The sequence below is a fragment of the Eucyclogobius newberryi genome, unplaced genomic scaffold (genome assembly GCF_026437365.1).
Source record: "Eucyclogobius newberryi isolate DKJ021-1_F unplaced genomic scaffold, fEucNew1.0.hap1 SCAF_16, whole genome shotgun sequence".
Classification (NCBI taxonomy): Eukaryota; Metazoa; Chordata; class Actinopteri; order Gobiiformes; family Gobiidae; genus Eucyclogobius; species Eucyclogobius newberryi.
The window spans coordinates 23,213,755-23,234,987 of NW_027315790.1; the positions used below are offsets into that span (position 1 = coordinate 23,213,755).

At 40.0% G+C, this 21,233-nt stretch overlaps 1 protein-coding gene across 1 annotated transcript; it reads left to right on the forward strand.

Annotated features, from left to right (window-relative positions):
• The first annotated feature begins 18,355 nt into the window (after positions 1 to 18,355).
• On the forward strand, positions 18,356 to 19,245 carry LOC140362017 (ictacalcin-like). The gene is made up of 2 exons (XM_072448011.1): positions 18,356 to 18,531; positions 18,947 to 19,245. Exons 1-2 carry the CDS (start codon positions 18,394 to 18,396, stop codon positions 19,088 to 19,090), a joined length of 282 nt encoding a protein of 93 aa, XP_072304112.1. The 5' UTR covers positions 18,356 to 18,393; the 3' UTR covers positions 19,091 to 19,245.
• The last annotated feature ends 1,988 nt before the right edge of the window (positions 19,246 to 21,233 follow it).

Here is a 21,233-nt window from a genome sequence, read left to right on the forward strand (position 1 = left end):
TGTAATATTTTTGTTTTATCGCTATGGCAACGGTCCTAAATCATCATTCTGAAAGCCATGGATAGTGACTGATAGCAAACTACTACTACTGAAGAGTCTATCCCCAACTATATACTGCATCTTAGGCAAATACTTCTATTACTTAACTTTAATATAATATAGTATTTTCCAAAGCAGAGATAGAATTTGTGTGGTTAAAGAGTAGATTACTGCAACTATTACAACTGTAGCAACTCCAAATATGAGTACTACAGTGAACTTGCTACAGTCCTTGTACTACTTCGAGTACTGCTCTGAGTACTGCTCTGAGTACTGCTCTGAGTACTGCTCTGAGTACTGCTCTGAGTACTGCTCTGAGTACTGCTCTGAGTACTGCTCTGAGTACTGCTCTGAGTACTGCTCTGAGTACTGCTTCTTACAGTGAGGTTTGAACGGAGCAACAACAATCCCAAATTCTCGTCTGACTCACAAACCACAGCCGCACTGTGCAGTTTTTCCATGAACTCCCTGTGATGTGTCATGCCGTGGTGAAAGCTGAAAAATAGCAAAGAGGAAGCGGATCGCACCACCCCCTGACCGTGACAGCAAGAAACACATTATTACATTTTAGTTTTGAACGTTTCTAACACAAAATCTCAAATTCCCAAACAGCAGTTAATGACCTGAAGTGAATCTGTTTCTTTGTGTTGTTTGTAAGTCATAAATACAAGTGTTGAAATGCTGCCTAGAAGCTCAAACTCGGGGAAAAGCCAAGCTGGGCAGGACCTGTTTCCAAGGGCAACCGCTGTGCCTAACAACGAAGACAAACAAAAGTGCGTCGTCAACCAAAACTCTGAGCAATAGTTTTACACTCGTGATTTGCTGGTTTAATTGTTGTCGAACTGCAGTTTGTGTTTATTACGTTACAATTCTCACTGGCCGAGGTTTGATTTTTAAAAGAACTAAAGAAATGCAGTAGAAATAAACCAAATCGTGTTGTCAATATGTGCTTCCTGACTAAGAGTGGCATTTTGAGGACTTTTGACCATTAAACTGTGGTGGAAAGTCACAAAGGACAAAAGTAAACACAGCTACTGTAAGTAAAAGTTTACAATGCATTTTACAGTGAATACTTTCTACTTTTACTTCACTACATTTGAGAGCATCAAATATCTGGCACAATTGAGGAACTGATTGACCAAGATATCTCCACATTTAACTCTTTAATATTTATCAAAAGTCTGTTCAAAATGCTTTTACTTTTTACTCTAAAGGTACAAGTTTATAATACTTTTACTTATGTCAATTCTGTATGATACTTTTACTTTGCTCCTGTGTCTGCACTTTTACTTAAGAACATTGAGTGACGTCTTCCACCTTTACCACTAAACAGATATAATAGTTTGTTAATAGTTATGACAGTGGTGCAATTATTCCATGTCTTTTAAAAGACTAAATTATAACAAAATGTGTGACTTTAAGTACGCTTATGTGCCTTTTATAACTACAGAAGGACATTGGATACAAGTACAGATGTCAATAATATATAACAGCATGTAAGAATGTAAGAAATTGGCCGATTCGTTTAGTTTTATGGTTTATTTAAAGCTTATGTGTCCATTGTGGGGCCTGGTGTCTTCGAGGTTCAGGGAGTCACGAGGCACAGTATCATCAATAGATGCATTATTAGACAACATACATGGGATCGATGGCGGCCAGATCAGGTGCTGTACTTGTACTGCAGTGGGACATTTCGATGAGCTCTGAGGACGTGTTGTGTTCAGGTCTTAAAAGTACACGGAGTGGTCTGAACAAACAACCAGAGCCTCCACACCTTCGACAAACTGCAGCTTCCTTCACGGTCCGAACCCTCCGGCGACACTGATTAACACAGAACAAACCTTTAAGATTCAGAAAGAGGCCGTAAATGCTGTGTAACTCCACTATCTACTTTATTGTTAACCATCTACTACCACCAATGTCAAAGATGTTTTACTGAATCTTGCTCAAAATATGGCGTTACAGTGTTCTGGATATTCTATTTCTCAAAATCAGACGCAGAAAAGGTTTATTGCCATTGTCACTGAGCACGGAACTTGTCTCGGCAACTAAATAATAATAATGGTGTAATGCGATCATTGGCGTGAAAGAAAAAAATAATAAATAGAAATTAAATATCAAATAAAATATCACTTTTCTGTCAAATATACGTCATTGAATCTATTATTTAATTCATTTCATGCCATCTTTATTAAGGATACAAGTGCAGACAGATGGTACAGACAGTTTAAAAAATAGAAATTGAAATCTTTCTAGGGGCCGGATTAAAACATGCAGAGGGCCACATCTTGCCCCTGGGGCCACAAATGCCCAGGTCTGCTCTATAGAGTCAAATATGGCATGCAAAAATGAAGAATTTACAAATAAAAAATGAACTTGTCTGGGTATGTACACAAATATTGACACAAAAATGTACAAACGGTCGGAAATAGTGCATAAAGTGAGCAGCGCATGAATAGTATTGGAGGAGTAATTGTTAAAGTTATGTGTTTGAGTCCAAAGCAGAGGGAAAGAAACTGTCATTTATAGGGTTTGTCTTATATATTCTTCACATAATAAAACCCTGCTCTCAACTGGGCGCGAAGATATGAAGCGTCTGTTTTGTTTTGAAATCACAGGACTCACCGCTTTAGGAGACTATACCCTCGCACTACTTTGTCTGTCCACTAGAGGGCATCAGAGCTAAACCTCACAGGTGATGTAGGAGTCCCACAAAATGACAGTTTAATTGCACGAGCTGGTTATTATGATTGGGTTGAACGTGCAAATAGAATAGACGCTTTGTGAGGATTTTACCTTTGTCTGTCATTTCCATCGCAGGTTTGAGCATTTGCAAATTAGAAGCCGTGTCACCTCGGCCTGAAACGCAGGGGAGACGTATTAAAGGTTTTGGGACGTACACAGAAACAAACAGAGAAACAGACAAGAGTTATAGTTGGAGTTTTGTCCCGTGCGGCTGTGTGTTTGTGTGACTCATGTGCTTTGGGAGCTGAGGGTGAGTCACTGCTGAAGTATCGGAGAGAAAGGACCAGATCTCTAAGAGTGATTATTTATAATGGTTTTCAGCAGATTCAGTCTTTATTTCTATTATCAGAGCTCAAAGAGTTCAAAGAAAAAAAACGAAATTAAAAGCATGTACAAATAAGTAGAATTAACATGTACATGTAAGTAGAACTAACATGTACAAGTAAGTAGAACTAACATGTTTAAGTAAGTACAACTAACATGTACAAGTAGAACTAGCATGTACAAGTAAGTAGAACTAACATTTACAAGTAAGTACAACTAACATATACAAGTAGAACTAACATGTACAAGTAAGTAGAACTAACATGTACAAGTAAGTACAACTAGCATGTACAAGTAAGTACAACTACCATGTACAAGTAGAACTAACATGTACAAGTAAGTACAACTAACATGTACAAGTAGAACTAACATGTACAAGTAAGTAGAACTAACATGTACAAGTAAGTACAACTAACATGTACAAGTAAGTACAACTAACATGTACAAGTAGAACTAACATGTACAAGTAGAACTAACATGTACAAGTAAGTGGAACTAACAAGTACAAGGCAAGGCAAGTTTATTTGTAGAGCACATTTCATACACAAGGCAATTCAAAGTGCTTCACACAGCAGGAAAAGTGCATAAAAATCACAAAGAAATTACAGATACAATAAAATTACCTACTTCAAAACAATTTAAGTCATAAAAAAAGAGTGCAAAGAAAATCCTTTCAGCTAAACAAAACTGTTATTAGCTTAGATTTGAACATTGCAGAGTAGAACCTGTTTCACATCTTCAGGAAGACTGTTCCAGATTTTAGCTGCATAAAACTGAAACACAGATTCCCCATATTTAGTCCTGACTCTGGCACCAGCAGGAGGCCGGTCCATGTTTAGTCCTGACTCTGGCACCAGCAGGAGGCCGGTCCCTGAGGTCCTCAGAGTCAATGATGGTTCATATGACACATTTTCACTGCGTATCAACTGACCTAACGGCAGCATGTAGAGGTTGAACAGAAGGGGACCCAGGACTGACCCTTGGGGCACTCCACAGGTCAGGGTCATTACTTCCACAAGTAAGTGGAACTAACAAGTACAAGTAAGTAGAACTAACATGTACAAGTAAGTAGAACTAGCATGTACAAGTAAGTAGAACTAGCATGTACAAGTAGAACTAGCATGTACAAGTAAGTACAACTAAATGTACAAGTAAGTAGAACTAACATGTACAAGTAAGTAGAACTAGCATGTACAAGTAAGTAGAACTAGCATGTACAAGTAGAACTAGCATATACAAGTAAGTAGAACTAGAAAACCTGCACATTTCATCTTATCTTTTGAAGACGTTTACAAAAAGAGAAGTAAAAAGCATGTGTAATGCCTCTTACACAACCATAGACTTTAATTACACTGTGGCTGAACAAGAGAGGAACCAAACAAGCCTAAACCATATACTTTATACACAATCTACCATTTACTTTGATATGCGCTTGTTTATCGGGCCGCGTTGTATAGTAGTAACAGTTCTTTTAAGCATTTGTTCAGTATTTTCGGTCTAATATTGTTCTGAAGTAGTCCTTTTGCTTCACCTCTTCTATCAGTTGCATGCAAATTTGACCAGTTTGGAGTTGCGTGAATGGTCACTATGGGTTTGTTTGTCTATTACCAAAGCAACAATACAGTGATCCTTTAACTAAATCAAAAAGATGTGAAAACACTGTGACACTGAGAGAGAGAGAGGGCGGGAGAGAAGAGGAGGAGGAGGAGAGGGGGAGGAGAGGAGGGAGGGAGCAGGGTGTGGCGAGGTATAAACGAGGTTCTGCATCCTCCGCTGTCATTACTACTGACCCACAGGGACTCCAGACTGCAGACCCGCACACCCGACATACAAGTGAGTACACGCAGTATTTACAGTAGTGTTTTCTGCAAAGTTACAGCCGTGCAAAGGAGATCAACTCATTCACCAGAGGGAACAGGGGAAAAAACTGTCATACGGATAAAGACGAGGGGAAAATGCAGAACTTTATTTGTGCTTTGTGTGGAGAAATGCATAAGGGTTCAGTGTGCAAAATAAGAAACTATTGCAGTATTAGTATTATCAAGTTTAAAAGTTAAGGTTAGCACATGTTTTTGACAGACTATTTGGTCAAAGAAAGTTAGTATTAACCTTTAGTATATAAACATGAAATATGTCGGAGTAATCCCTCATTCGTCCAGGCCTGTTCCATAGTAGAAAAAGCTTCAGTTGTAGTCATCTGGACTCAGTTTGAAAAAGTAGATGTTTCGACTCTCATCCAAGAGTCATTGTCAATAACAGAATTTAGGTCGAGAACTCCGATATTAATACTGTTCTGTGGTAAGACCCGCCCATTGGGAGGAGCCTTCCTGAAGTAGAAAGAGTTGTTGGTTTCAACAGAAACTCCCCCCTTGTATCTACCGAGCTAGCCTATTCAGAATCTTAATGGGCTGTTAAAACCTCTTTGTCTTAGTGAGACCCTGGCTCAACCACCCTGAGTACCTGATTAGCCTTTGAATGCCCTGGTCCTTTACCTTTCCAGGGGTTCAGAATCCCATTATAGATAACAGGAAGATTAAACCTAAGCCCTCCATTTCTGTTTAAAGAAGGTCTTTCTTTTTTAACAAAAATAGCTTCCTTGACTCCTCTTTCAAACCATCTTTTCTCCCTGCTTAAAACCTTCACCTCACCGTCTTCAAACGAGTGATTAGAGGCTTCAAGATGGAGATGCACGGCACTCTGTGGACCTGAACTAGTATTTCTTCTGTGCTGATAAAGCCTCTTGTGTAGAGGCTGTTTCGTCTCACCTATGTAACGTTCTTTACAGCTTTCTTCACTGCATTGGATCGAATAAACTACATTGCTCTGTTTTTGAGTCAGCAATTTGTCCTTTGGGTGAACCAGTTTTTGTCTTAAAGTGTTGCCTGGTTTAAAATAAACAGGGACTTCGTGTTGTCTAAAAATTCTCTGCAGTTTTTCCGACAGGTCAGACACATAAGGGATAGAAACACCCTTCCTTCTCTGTTCAGTTTCCCTTTTGTCCTGCTTCTTGGTTCTCTTCACTCTGTTGAGAGCCCAAGCGGGGTAACCACAGGCTGAGAGGGCATTTCGGACATGTTTTTCCTCTTTCTTCTTGCCCTCTGAGCTGGTGGGCACACCTTGAGCTCTGTGTTGTAAGGTTCTGATCACACCCAGCTTGTGCTGTAGTGGGTGGTTGGAACCAAAGAGCAGATACTGGTCCGTGTGTGTAGGTTTCCTATATACTTCTATTTGGAGTTTCCCGTCCTCTCCTCTGATCGTGGCACAATCAAGGAAGGCCAAGCGATTCTCCTTAGCGTCTTCTCTTGTAAACCTGATATGTGGGTCCACAGCATTGATGTGATCAGAGAAGGTTTCCAGCTCTTGTTTCTTGATTGTTACAAAAGTATCATCGACATAGCAGAGCCACAGTTTTGGGGCTATGCCTGAGAATGAGGACAGTGCCTTCTTCTCAAAGTGCTCCATGTACAGGTTGGCCACTATGGGAGAGACGGGCGAGCCCATGGCACAGCCATGAATCTGTCTGTAAAATTGTCCCCGGAATTCCCCACAAGCGGGGAATTCGGTACATCATGTGGATAACACGCACAACTTTGTGGATAAAGTGAAACATCTCCAACTGGACCCAGATGACCTCATGGTTTCATATGATGTGGCGTCCCTGTTCACCTGCATCCCGACCACTGATGCAGTAGCAGCAGTGAGGACCAGACTGCAGGAAGACACCACCCTACAGGAAAGGACCAAACTGACACCTGAACACATATGTAAACTGTTGGACATCTGTCTGAACACCACTTACTTTCAATTCCGGGGACAATTTTACAGACAGATTCATGGCTGTGCCATGGGCTCGCCCGTCTCTCCCATAGTGGCCAACCTGTACATGGAGCACTTTGAGAAGAAGGCACTGTCCTCATTCTCAGGCATAGCCCCAAAACTGTGGCTCCGCTATGTCGATGATACTTTTGTAACAATCAAGAAACAAGAGCTGGAAACCTTCTCTGATCACATCAATGCTGTGGACCCACATATCAGGTTTACAAGAGAAGACGCTAAGGAGAATCGCTTGGCCTTCCTTGATTGTGCCACGATCAGAGGAGAGGACAGGAAACTCCAAATAGAAGTATATAGGAAACCTACACACACGGACCAGTATCTGCTCTTTGGTTCCAACCACCCACTACAGCACAAGCTGGGTGTGATCAGAACCTTACAACACAGAGCTCAAGGTGTGCCCACCAGCTCAGAGGGCAAGAAGAAAGAGGAAAAACATGTCCGTAATGCCCTTTCAGCCTGTGGTTACCCCGCTTGGGCTCTCAACAGAGTGAAGAGAACCAAGAAGCAGGACAAAAGGGAAACTGAACAGAGAAGGAAGGGTGTTTCTATCCCTTATGTGTCTGGCCTGTCGGAAAAACTGCAGAGAATTTTTAGACAACACGAAGTCCCTGTTTATTTTAAACCAGGCAACACTTTAAGACAAAAACTGGTTCACCCAAAGGACAAATTGCCGACTCAAAAACAGAGCAATGTAGTTTATTCGATCCAATGCAGTGAAGAAAGCTGTAAAGAACGTTACATAGGTGAGACGAAACAGCCTCTACACAAGAGGCTTTATCAGCACAGAAGAAATACAAGTTCAGGACCTCAGAGTGCCGTGCATCTCCATCTTGAAGCCTCTAATCACTCGTTTGAAGACGGTGAGGTGAAGGTTTTAAGCAGGGAGAAAAGATGGTTTGAAAGAGGAGTCAAGGAAGCTATTTTTGTTAAAAAAGAAAGACCTTCTTTAAACAGAAATGGAGGGCTTAGGTTTAATCTTCCTGTTATCTATAATGGGTTACTGAACCCCTGGAAAGGTAAAGGACCAGGGCATTCAAAGGCTAATCAGGTACTCAGGGTGGTTGAACCAGGGTCTCACTAAGACAAAGAGGTTTTAACAGCCCATTAAGATTCTGAATAGGCTAGCTCGGTAGATACAAGGGGGGAGTTTCTGTTGAAACCAACAACTCTTTCTACTTCAGGAAGGCTCCTCCCAATGGGCGGGTCTTACCACAGAACAGTATTAATATCGGAGTTCTCGACCTAAATTCTGTTATTGACAATGACTCTTGGATGAGAGTCGAAACGTCTACTTTTTCAAACTGAGTCCAGATGACTACAACTGAAGCTTTTTCTACTATAATAAACATGAAAGCACACACATATTAAAACATTACACTTTTGAAGAAAACATCTAAGAAAATAAAACCAAATCTACATTTAAAAGTACAAACATAAAAAAAAAAAAAAAAATCTAATTAAAAGTTGGAAAATGCCTCAGATCTGCAAACAAATATCTATAAACAAGACATTTGAACATGTCTGCATATATCAAAACTATACAGTTTTTTTACAGGTTCAGTTTTCATATATTTGCTGTCATTTGTGTGTAATTTATTGCTTATTTGCGCTCGCACACACACACACGAGCCAAATAATAGCAAATAAATCTCAAATAAGGTATGCTTTAAAACAAATAAGGCATATATTAAAAACAAATAAGGCATGCATTAAACAAATAAGACATGCATTAAACAAATAAGGCATATATCAAAAACAAATAAGGCATGCATTAAACAAATAAGACATGCATTAAACAAATAAGGCATATATTAAAAAGAAATAAGGCATGCATTAAACAAATAAGACATGCATTAAACAAATAAGGCATATATTAAAAACAAATAAGGCATGCATTAAATAAATAAGACAAGGACTTTGCCCCAAAATGGCAGATTAGAGATGGGCCGGTAATTACTCAGGACTGCGGCATCAAGACTGCTCTTCTTTAGGAGAGGCTTTATGCCTGCAGTTTTCAAAGACATTGGGAATGTTCCAGATTGAAGCGACATGTTAACTATGTGAGTGAATGGTGCTAACAAACTGTTCAGCACAGACTTTAGAAATCTTGTGGGTAACACATCGAGGCAGCATGTAGATGAACTCAGACTGGTGATGATCTAATGGACAGTTTTGTCAGTTACTGGTGCAAAGTGAGTTAGCTCTAAGTGTCTTGGTGGTTTTAGGGTAATTTTTTGCATTGTGGGATTTATTGCATTTTTAATGCCCTGAACTTTGTCATTAAAGAATAATGCAAACTCATTACACTTGGATGTGGAAATGAGTTCTAACGGCAGCTGAGCTGGAGGGTTTGTTAATCTGTTTACTGTGTTGAACAGGACCCGTGAGTTGTTACTGCAGCTTCCAATTATTTCAGAAAAATATATTTCCCTAGTTCTACATAAGATTAGGTTGTACATGTTCAGCTTCTCTTTGTAAATCTCTTTTTGAACCTGGAGCTTTGACTTGCGCCATTTCTGTTCGGCCCTGCGGCACTCCCTTTTCTGTGCCCTGACCGAATCATCATTTCTCCACGGCGCCTTCTGCTTATTTTTAACCATTTTAGCCTTTATAGGGGCGATGGTGTCCAGAACATTCAAAACACTAGATGTAACAGAGTTCAACAAATCATTTACGTTAGAACAGACATTTTCAAAGTTTATCATTTCCATAAACAGTGCACCTGTGCCATCACTTATGTGTCTCCTCTGAACAACTGCAGGACCAGCCGATGGTTTGGGAGAAACAGACAGGTCAAAGAAGACACAGAAATGATCAGACAGAGCAACATCGATCACATTAATATTTGAAATATTTACCCCCTTTGTAATTATGAGATCTAGAGTGTGCCCTCTGCTGTGGGTGGGGCCTCTCACATGCTGAGTAAGACTGAAAGTTTCAAGGACAGCATCAAGCTCTTTAGCGTTTCTGTCACAATTGTTATCAACATGCACATTGAAATCACCTGTAATGACCAAACCATCAAAGTCTGTGCATACAACTGAAAGCAACTCAGTAAAATCATCAACAAAACGTTGGCAGTGCTGGGGGGGGCTTGTATAAAACAATGAAGAGAATGGATGGAGACTGTTTTAGCTTTAGCTTCATTATAAAGGATACACACTCAAATGATGAAAACACCCCAAAAGACAACCTGCGGGTGATTATTTCATCCCTAAAGACAGCACAGACTCCACACCCTCTTTTGTTTTCTCGTGTTTCAGATTCAAAACGGAGAAGATTCTATCAGAACTACATTTCCTGTGTTTTTGTCAAGCCAAGTTTCAGTTAAAAACATAAAATAAAGATTATAAGAAGAAATTAAATTATGAATTAAGAGTGATTTGTTACATAAGGATCTGACATTTAGCACAGCAAGTTTCAGACTAGTTTCAGTGGGACCGGGCCTTATCTTTTCACAGGGAATATGAATCAAATTTCTGAGATTGGGCCGCCTGACTCGCATTTTGTTTTTCCATCTGTGTGATGTGACTACAGAAATAGCACTAGAGGGGGCTATTTTTACATAGGGCCCCGGGTTGGTTTGATTTTTAATATGACAATAAGTCCTGGCAACGCTGAGACCCAGTGCATCTTAGCTATGGGAGATACCAGGTGAAAGACGAGGGGGGATGGGTGGTGGGGCTTTTGTAGCCGGGGAGAGTTTGGGACCAGGTGAAAGACGAGGGGGGATGGGTGGTGGAGCTTTTGTAGCCGGGGAGAGTTTGGGACCAGGTGAAAGACGAGGGGGGATGGGTGGTGTGGCTTTTGTAGCCGGGGAGAGTTTGGGACCAGGTGAAAGACGAGGGGGGATGGGTGGTGGAGCTTTTGTAGCCGGGGAGAGTTTGGGACCAGGTGAAAGACGAGGGGGGATGGGTGGTGGGGCTTTTGTTGGTGTAGTCGGCTTGTGCAGGGAAGAGTTGATAAGTATAACCAGTGGTACAATATCCTAATTTGAGTCGAATAAGGTACATTTTGGAATTGTGTATTGTTAAGTCAGATAGAAAATAACTTTGACCTGATTTACATTGGTCACCAATTTCAGATTGTTGATGTTGTCCATACGATAAGACATATTTCTACAATTAAGAATTTTACATTTTTAGTTGGTCCACTGCGTATCCTGAGATACGCAGTGGAGTCAACTTCAATTGAATAAAAATATAGCTTTGATTTTCTCATATCTTAAGATTAATTGGATAAGGTATAATTTTGAATTTGTTTATTGTTACTCTTTAGTTAGATAAAAATAACTTTGTTTTTTGATAGACATTGGATCTATTTGTACTCTTTAGTCATTTTGAATTTTGGTTGACATTGGACAACAATTTCTTTCCCATCCGCTGAGATTGGCAAACGATCTTTGAAGTTTTTATCAAACGGACTAAATAACTTGGGAAGTGTTAGAGAAAACACTACGTTGAGGTAAATTCATTTAATAAAAGAAAACAAAATACATCTAAATAAAATACTTTAAAATATAGCAAAATGGCGACACCAAGACTGATAACTCCAGTGGGATTGGTGCAGAAAAACAACCCTCTTGTTAAAAATGTACCGAAGATTTCCAAAAAATGGAGCCGTCGCTGGCCGGACATTGAACAACCCTGGCCAACTGAAGGAACTCTGAATGTGGATGTAATCAAAACACTACAAGTATTGATTACAACATACAGAGTCGACCAAAAGAAAGGAAGAGTCGGACGAAGACGCAAAGAGAAGAGAAGAATCGAATTGGGAGTGATGCAATTGTTCCAGAACGAAGGAGAGAAATGGGTAAAGAACAATAAAGAGAAATGGGAGAAAATAAAGATGGAAATGGAGGATAAACCAAAAGGGGACAAGTTGATGGAATAGATCAATAGACCATACTCACAAATGCAGGCGACACTGAAAAAGACGCCGCCACCTTACAAGAAATTCAAGGATATTGCAAAAGAATATCCACAGCTTCCAGTGATGACTCAAGATGGAAGATACAAAATTGAAGATGAAAATGAACAAGTAATAGAGACTGGTAAAGCTACAACAACTGTAACAAAGTATCCAAAACTCAAAAACAAAAAGAAGAAGAAAAAGACAAGCTCAAAAACTGTGGGACAAAGACTCAGAAAATTGTCCACCAAAAATGACAAAAGTGATGAAGAAGAAGGAGCAGCTAATGGATACGATCCAGCTGTGAAGAGAGTTTTGGCTGCCGCGGAGAAGAAAGGAAAGAAGTCATTAAAGGTGACATGCAAAACACAAAAGGAGAACAATGACACTGAAACAGAGGACAGCGATGAAGAGTCAGAAGATGGATCGGATTCAAATGAAGAGACTCAAGATCAGAGTGATGATTCTGATTCAACATCCTGGAGAGATGCAGAGAACAGACCAAAAGCATCTAGAAAACATCGACTTTCGTTCTCAGAGCCTTCGCATTATGAACTGCACAACAGAACAGTGCCAAAGGGAAGAGACCAGAAGATGTGCCCAATAATAATAAAAGGACAACGTTTGGAATACAAGCCATGGCAAAATGTCGATATGTCGGATTTGATGGAAAAGTTGCCCATACTCCAAGATGGTGCACACCCCTGGATAGCTAAACTGGAGGAGATGCTAGTGGGGACACAAGCGGCAATGGGAGATATGAAGAGACTACTAGCAACTATTCTTGGCATGGCAGGGATGCAAGAAGTCTTGACAAAAGCAGGACTGAACCAATATGCGAAGACAGCAGTGTACGACGCAGAGCTGTTCGTTGCTTGTAAAGGAACCATTTGTAGAGCTATGTGTGAGATGTTTCCAACAAACGTTCATCCCGACAACATCATTCTACAACCGCTCGGACAGGAGGAGAATCCAGGAGCATACGTATCAAAAGCTTATCAAGTCTGGAGAAATGTCACTGGCAACAATCCAGAGTTGAATCAAATGGAGAAATCAATTCTGCGAGCTAAAATTCAAAAAGGCTTGCCCATACCAGTAAAAAATAAACTGGCAGAAGTTGTTGGCCTTGGAAACATGACAAATAAGGTTTACACAGACCACATAGCTCACCAAGTGGAGCTATATCGGAAAAAGAAAGAAGATCAAAGAGAGCAAGATCAAGAAGTGCTTCGAAAACTGAATCAAGTAAAAGTTGGAGGAGGAGAACAACGATTCATGAAGATTACAATTGAGGAAAGACTTCCCATGGGACTAAAACGGAGTCTAACATTTTTGAAGAAAATTTTTGAAGAAAATTTGGCTGAAATTGAACAAGAATCTGAAAAGGACGATTATTCAAAGACATGGATGACATGATAATTATTCACTGAATAAAGACTCTATCAAGTGTTACAGAAACTATTGGAAAGAGGGAGACAAAGTCTCAAAAGAAGTTACCATACTGCAAGAAGAATTGGATTATATAATAATAATAAATAAATAAATAGCAATAGCTAAATGTACTACGTAAATTAAGTGCTCAAAGTCTCACAAAGTGAACAGAACAGCCGAAGAAGCTGCAAACCTTGTGACTGGTGAAAATGCAGTGAGGAGAAGTTCTTTAAGTCACATATTAGGTGAATTTGAAAGAAAATATTAAATTAAAGATGATTTTGATTTTAAAGATTTTAAAGATTTGATTTTAGACTGTTGGTTCTAATTATTCTTGAAGCACATGGTGCAAGGGAGGAGGTTAAGAGACAATTAGACACCAACCAGAGACAATATTTACTTCGAACTACTTACAAAACTTGAACAGAAGAGATGCATAATCTGTTGCCAAGTTTGTGTGTAGTGAAGTTTTGTGTAGACAATCAAAAGGAGGTGGAGCCTGTCAAACAGAATCTTTCTGGTGAAAGACAGAATTTGTGAATAATAAAAAACTGAATAAATTTAGAAATTGAATAAAATTAGATCAAATTGGGGTTCAATTGGATTTAAGGGGATTAAACTAGATTAAAGACTAGATTAATGTAGGAAATCAATTAGAAATAGCGTTTTGGAAAATAATCTAGCAAAATAGAGGTTTGAACTGGGAGAAGAGCTTCCACTGACATTGACAACGTTCAAGTGAGTGACGATTTCAAATGAAACCGCATGAGTGGTGACAGGTACACATATGTTAACGCAGCGTTTGCACTAGTGGTAAGAACCATAATTTAAAGCTATTAGAGAACAAACAGATGTTAATATATGATGGAACATTTGACGAGAAATTATCTACAGACATTGCAGACAAATCGGTCTGAAATGGGGGAAAACGGTGGTGACAATTGGAACAGAAATAAATCTCTAAACTAAGGGTTTAAGCAACTTCCACTGACAAAGTTGATTTGATAACTGGGTCCAAAACCAAATAGGAAGCTAAATTTAGTAGTGACTAAAAAGGGGAAATCTTGAATTAAGGGAAAATACGGAAGAGGAAATAATCAGAGAAGATATATTCTCTATAATAATGGGAGAAATATTTAGATTAGAAGAAATTAGGAATGGCGTTTTGCATTAGAAAATTATAGGGGAAGACAAAATTATAGATTGGTGCTGTTTAGAAATATTTGCATTAATGATTACATTAATGATTAAGTACAAGATGACTGTGAGTGAAAGTCAACGTTGACATCAACATTAACTAGGACAACAGCAAAGATGAAGTTGTCTGTTATAACAGCAAGAACATTGACTATTACATCAACAGCTGAAATGGAAATGGGGTTTAGAATTAGTTAATAGCAAATTAGCTTAACTCAACAGGAGTTATCATTCATGGGGATGGTTCCTTAAAGGGGATGCATGCACATGATCATGAATGATGGTTAGCCTATCACTCACATAGAAGGAGTGTTTTGGTTTAAGGGAGGAGTACATTACAGTACATTACATACATTTTTACATTTATTTTCTATTGTTTTTGTTGTATACGTTCCATGGATTGTTTACTTATTAAATTTGGTTAACCATTATATTATCACACTTATATATATATATATATATATATATATATATATATATATATATATATATATATATATATATATATATATATATATATTCTGTTCACATAAAAAAAAAAAAAAGGATGTTTTTACATGAAAAGATTGCAAGCTACAAGATACTGTTCAGTTATTTTTGTTCCCAGGACGATGCTGAAATGCTGTTAAAAGGACAATGGACATGGACAATAACTGGAGTGGACATTGAGAATATCAGAGGAGAACGCTGGAGCCAAACATCACAACATATCAACGCCGTGAAGACAACATAATCATCGCTGAGAGGAGCGGTGAAAAGAGTTATAATAGAATGTTAAAAGGGTTAAATAAATGATCGGGGTAAATAAGTAAAGGGTTGATGAAATAAATTATACTTCTGTGTTGATGTGCTGATGTGTTGAGGTGTTGTTGATAATCCAGTGCTGATGTTTAGGTTGTGCGGCGACACGAATATCCTCACACAGTAGCGATTAAGGATTGATTCAATTGGATAATAACTTAAGACTAAATACAAATTTACTCTTAAAGTTAATGATAATTAAAGGAGTGAGGCTGTTTAGGTCGCTAGATAACACGATCAAGGACAGCCAGAAGGGGTGGTAGCCAAGATCGGTCAGAACAACTGACGGTTGGTGCCGTGAGAGAATTTTTCCTGCTAAACAAAAGTAAGCATCGACAAGCAGGTTTTTGCTCTCGCTTGTCGCTGATCGTGTCTAATTAATTAATTGATCTGAGAATTTGTCGGTGTAATCCCTCATTCGTCCAGGCGTGTTCCATAGTAGAAAAAGCTTCAGTTGTAGTCATCTGGACTCAGTTTGAAAAAAATAGACGTTTCGACTCTCATCCAAGAGTCATTGTCAATAAAAGAATTTAGATCGAGAACTCCGATATTAATACTGTTCTGTGGTAAGACCCGCCCATTGGGAGGAGCCTTCCTGAAGTAGAAAGAGTTGTTTGTTTCAACAGAAACTCCCCCCTTGTATCTACCGAGCTAGCCTATTCAGAATCTTAATGGGCTATTAGAATCCTCTTTGTCTTTGTGAGACCCTGGCTCAACCACCCTGAGTACCTGATTAGCATCTAAATGTCCTGGTCCTGGTCCTCTACCTTTCCAGGGGTTCAGTAACCCATTATAAATAACAGGAAGATTAAACCTTAGCCCTCCATTTCTGTTTAAAGAAGGTCTTTCTTTTTTAACAAAAATAGCTTCCTTGACTTCTCTTTCAAACCATCTTTTCTCCCTGCTTAAAACCTTCACCTCACCGTCTTCAAACGAGTGATTAGAGGCTTCAAGATGGAGATGCACGGCACTCTGAGGTCCTGAACTAGTATTTCTTCTGTGCTGATAAAGCCTCTTGTGTAGAGGCTGTTTTGTCTCACCTATGTACCGTTCTTTAGAACGGTACATAGGTGGATGAGAGTCGAAACGTCTATTTTTTTCAAACTGAGTCCAGATGACTACAACTGAAGCTTTTTCTACTAATTGATCTGAGCTTAATCACTCAGAAGGGAGGAATCTGAAGTATCTGAACTGTACATTCTGTTCTATCTATCCCCCTTGGTTTGTTTAAATCTTCTACAAGTTGTTAGGAGTACTGAGGCCTGTTGTAATTTATTGCTAGGAGTAAGCAACAGGCGAAGCGATAGGCCGAAAAAGGAGATATAGGTCTGAGCAACTTTCCCCCACGTATGTTCTCATCCTGTAACTTTCCCCTGGTGCTACCCAAATAAGGATACCTTTACATCTTGTTCTCTCATTGGCTAATCCGTTGGTACATGGATAGGGTCATACCTGTCAGATATTGTTTATCGGTCTTTGTGCGGTTTCAGTATATAAGGCGAGGTGCGCCCAGAGACTGGGTTTTCCTGATCACCAGCGGACCCAGGGCGCTGTTTTCTGCTGTCCTGTATTTGACACTGCTTTCTCTGTAAATAAACTACTTTGAAAAGTTGCAAAACTTTGTCAGCGTGAATCCTTTGTCTACACCCTACGCCCCAAACGAGCATTGATCCAGCCACCACAAAGGCCCATGGGTGAGGGTGGAGATGAGAAGGAGAACTCTGTAGTGGGAGTAGATGTTGCAGGGGGGACCCAGGGCTGGTCTGAAGGCAGGGGCGATGACAGGAATGTTGTCAAGCCTGTCACAGATGGGTCCGAAGGCCTTTGAAGATTGCGGTGGTGCTGTTGCTGATGAGTCCTTCGCTGGAGGCGGTGGAGGTGAATGTGGAGCAGCTGGAGCTGCTGGAGCTGAATCATTTTCTGGTGGTGGTGGAGCGGGTGCTGATGAATCCTTTGGTGGAGGCTGAGGTTGTGATGCTTTTGATGTTAAAACATTGGCTCAGTCTCTGGCTGATGGAGCAGGATTATCAAGCACGTCGAATAACTTCAAGAAGTCTTTTTTTCAAAACTTGAGTCTGTTCTCGCCGCATGTCCACTGCACCCACGTGCACAATCAACTGTTTGGCTCCTTCATGTTTAGCCAAAAAATTTGGAAGGAGTGATGTTATCTCAGAAACAGTGGCGCTGGGAAAAGAATGTGTGTTTATCTTTTCATGCGTCACGTGACTTATCACACCGTCTCCGATAAGCAGTGTCTGTGTCTGAGTGACCTTGACGCTTGGCACAGATCCTCCTTCCTGTATTTTGGACACGTCACGTATTACATTTTTCCTTTTTTCCTTTAATTCCGTCTCTGAAAGTGGTAAAAATCTGTTTGTGAGCTGTATTTTAGGTGACTTCACGTTATCTTTGTATCGTTTAGGCTTTGCTCCAAGTTTGTTCCAAGAAACAGCCCGGTCTTTTTGGTTTTGAGACAGTTTTGGAAACGTCACAGAGTCACTGCGGCTTAGGTTGAAACTACCTTTTTTTCTTTGAAAAAGTGTGCTCTTCTTACCATCGGTTGACACAGGAATGGTATCGTGAAGAACTTTTTCAGATTCCAAAACAAATATCCGTGTTTTCAGCTCATTCATTTCTTATTGATATTTCCGACAGCATTCACAGTCTTTCTCCCTTCTTCTCCCGGACATGTCGATGGCGTCAGATATGTCGTTAAAACTGGAAAAAATGTTCTTAAAATCCTTGGTTTACTTGAAGAAGTCATAAGAAAAAATGTTTGGAAGACAAAAACTGATTAAAAAGCAAAATAAGTAAGGAAAGCGGCGATAGCAAGCTGGAGCGCTCAGGCAAAGTGTCTGCACTCTTCGAAAGCACGAAAGCAGGTCAGTTCCAGATACACAAAAAATACTTAAATCTCTCTTAAACACTACTGACAAAAAAATGTATGCAGTAAACGAAATTAATGAAGTGTATCTCCAGCTCCAGTAGTGGGCAGTACGTGACAAACAAATCAAGTATTATGTAATTGTCTTTAATATAAACCCATTACGACTCACATGATCATCAACAGTGATTTATTTGTGTGTTGTTTTCCAGACTTGTATCATGTCTGACGTCCAGCAGGCCATGGCTCTCCTCATCACCGCCTTCCACAAATACTCTGGCAAAGAAGGAGACAAGTACACACTGAGCAAGGCCGAGCTGAAGGAGATGCTGCAGAATGAGTTTGGAGACACACTCGGTGTAAGTCACACAAACATGTGCAATGCAAAAACACAGAAATAAATAAAACTGTATAAATGTATGGTCTGATGTCACTTTTCTAGAGGATTTACTTTTTGCTTGTGTCTGAATAGATTATTTTTGCTTTGTCCAGAATGTTCCAAAGCAAAACTGACCAAACTAAGGTTTTTTTGAGTCATACAAAACTGTAAATAAATAATTGTTGGGTAGATACTTTAATGTAATACTGTGGCGTGGAACATTCCAATCAAAGAAATAAAATCCGAAGCTGTTGATGGACACTCCACCAGAAAAAATACCTATAAATGGCTTACTTACTTATTAAAATGAACACAAACTGTACATTTTCTTGATTCAAATGAGTTGTGCAAGTGTAAAATATAGTTATAGTTTTCTTTTGCGTTTTGTGTCTCAGAAAGCCAGTGATAAAGGTGCACTGGACAACATCTTCAAGGATCTGGACGCGAACAAAGACAACAGTGTGGACTTTAAGGAGTTCTGTAACCTGGTGGTGTGCGTCACCCAGATGTGCCATGAGTACTTCATCAAGAAGAAGTGAGAACCAGCGCCATCAGGTGGTCAGAGCACATGACCAACGGCGATCGTGAAGGAAAATGTTTAGTGCAGTTTGAATAAGACATGGAGATCGATGGCTTTGTGGATACAACTAATCTGACAGAATACAAAGGCTAATAAAGTATGTAGAACCGTTAAGTGTTGTGTGCTTTGTCGTGGTGCGCAAAAGGGAAATATTGTGTTTAGTTAATTTTAAAGACATGAAACATGGTGCACGGTGGCAGAATGGTTAGAGCTCTTGCCACATCATCCAACATCCTATGATCTCTCTGGGTGGAGTCTGCATGTCCTTCCCTTGTTACCGGGGGTTCTCTCTGGGTTCTGTCTAAAGACTTTACATGTGTCAGGTCAATGGCAACAGTAAAAAGAACATTGCCCCTTGTGAATGTTTGTCTGTGTTTCTCTGTGTTTACCCCGCGACGAGCTGGCCTATGTCCAGGGTGAGCTCCGCCTAAGGCCCAAAGTCACTGGGATAGGCTCCAGTCACCCCGAACGGAAACAAGCGCTAGAAAAAGATTGAATATGAAATATTAGAAATGAATAAAATACAGATGATTTAAAGAAATAAATTGGAATGTGTTTAACTTGTGTTTGTCTTTTTGTCACTTCTATAACTGTCACCAGCGTGTGTCTTAACCAGGTCTAGATTTTATCTTGAAGGATTTAAAATAAATAAAGACAACTAAAATGAAATAGAGTCAAAAGCGATACTAACTTTGCCCCCATCCAACAATGCAGGACTGAAGTTATATTAACTATATGTAAGGTAAATGATCCTTTAGCAAACCCTCATCAGGGAAACTCTTTCTCTGTTTAAACTCGTCCTTCAATGAGTCAACACTGTGAGTCAGCCACTGATCTGGAGCTAGGTCAGGACCCCAGAGCTGAGGGATTTGACCTGTTGCATGTTTTTGGGGGAAACTGGAGGACCCTGACCTGGTCAGTGCTTTGTTCTCTCTTTTAAATGCAAATTGTACCTAGTTTGACGGATTACATTTGTTGAGTGATTATTTATAACAGTTTTCAGCAGATTTAGACTGCCTTTATTTCTTTTATCGGAGCTAGAGTTCAAAGAAAAAAAAATACATTAAAAGCATGTACAAATAAGTAGAATTAAGATAAGATAAGATATTCCTTTATTGTCCCACATGGGGAAATTTCATTGGTGAAACGCAGGTAGATACAGAGGTAGATACAGAAGAACAGAACAGATCACTTATAGGAAGTCTGAAAAACACTTTCAGTAGAAGATCTCCTATAAATAAATAAAAACTCCCATAGACAAATGAATAAATAAATAAATACATAAATACCATTGCATGTGATCACGACAGTAATTGCACATGAATATGTGTCACGACAGCACATAGATTGCACATGAATTTCATAGTAATTGCACATGAATTGCACATGAATTCCAACAGCAATTGCACATATGACAGAATTGCACATGGTTAGGTCAGTATTGCGAGTGTTCAGTACTAACAGTTTTTGTTATAAAGTCTGACAGCAGCAGGAAGGAAAGACCTACGGAACCTTTCCTTCACACATCGAGGGTGGATCAGTCTCTCACTGAAGCTGCTCTCCAGAGCGGAGAGAGTGTCCTGCAGGGGGTGACACTCATGGTCCAGCATAGATGTGAATCTAGCCAGGACCCTCCTGTCCCCCACCTCCTGCACCGAGTCCAGAGCACAGCCCAGGACGGAGCTGGACTTCTTGATGACTCTGTCCAGCTTCCTCCTCTCCCTCTCTGTGATGCTGCTGCTCCAGCAGGCCACACCATACAGGAGGGCTGATGCCACCACAGAGTCGTAGAAGGTCTTCAGGAGTGGCCCTGTCACTCCAAAAGACCTGAGTCTCCTCAGGAGGTAGAGCCGACTCTGGCTCTTCCTGTACAGTGCGTCTGTGTTATGAGTTCAGTCCAGTTTGTGGTTCAGATGAACACCCAGGTACTTGTATGAGTCCACTCTCTCAATGTCCCGTCCCTGGATGTTCACTGGTGAGGGGGCAGTGGGGTGGCGTCTGCGGAAATCCACCACCATCTCCTTGGTCTTCCCCGCGTTGATGAGGAGGTGGTTCCGCTGACACCAGTCCACAAAGTCCTGCGCCAGTCCTCTGTACTCCGC

Bases quoted from the DNA above. Each gene is read 5' to 3' on its own strand.
- LOC140362017 (XM_072448011.1), top strand. From the start codon at position 18,394: ATGTCTGACGTCCAGCAGGCCATGGCTCTCCTCATCACCGCCTTCCAC. The intron at 18,532-18,946 runs GTAAGTCACACA...TTTGTGTCTCAG, and splicing joins AGTTTGGAGACACACTCGGT to AAAGCCAGTGATAAAGGTGC.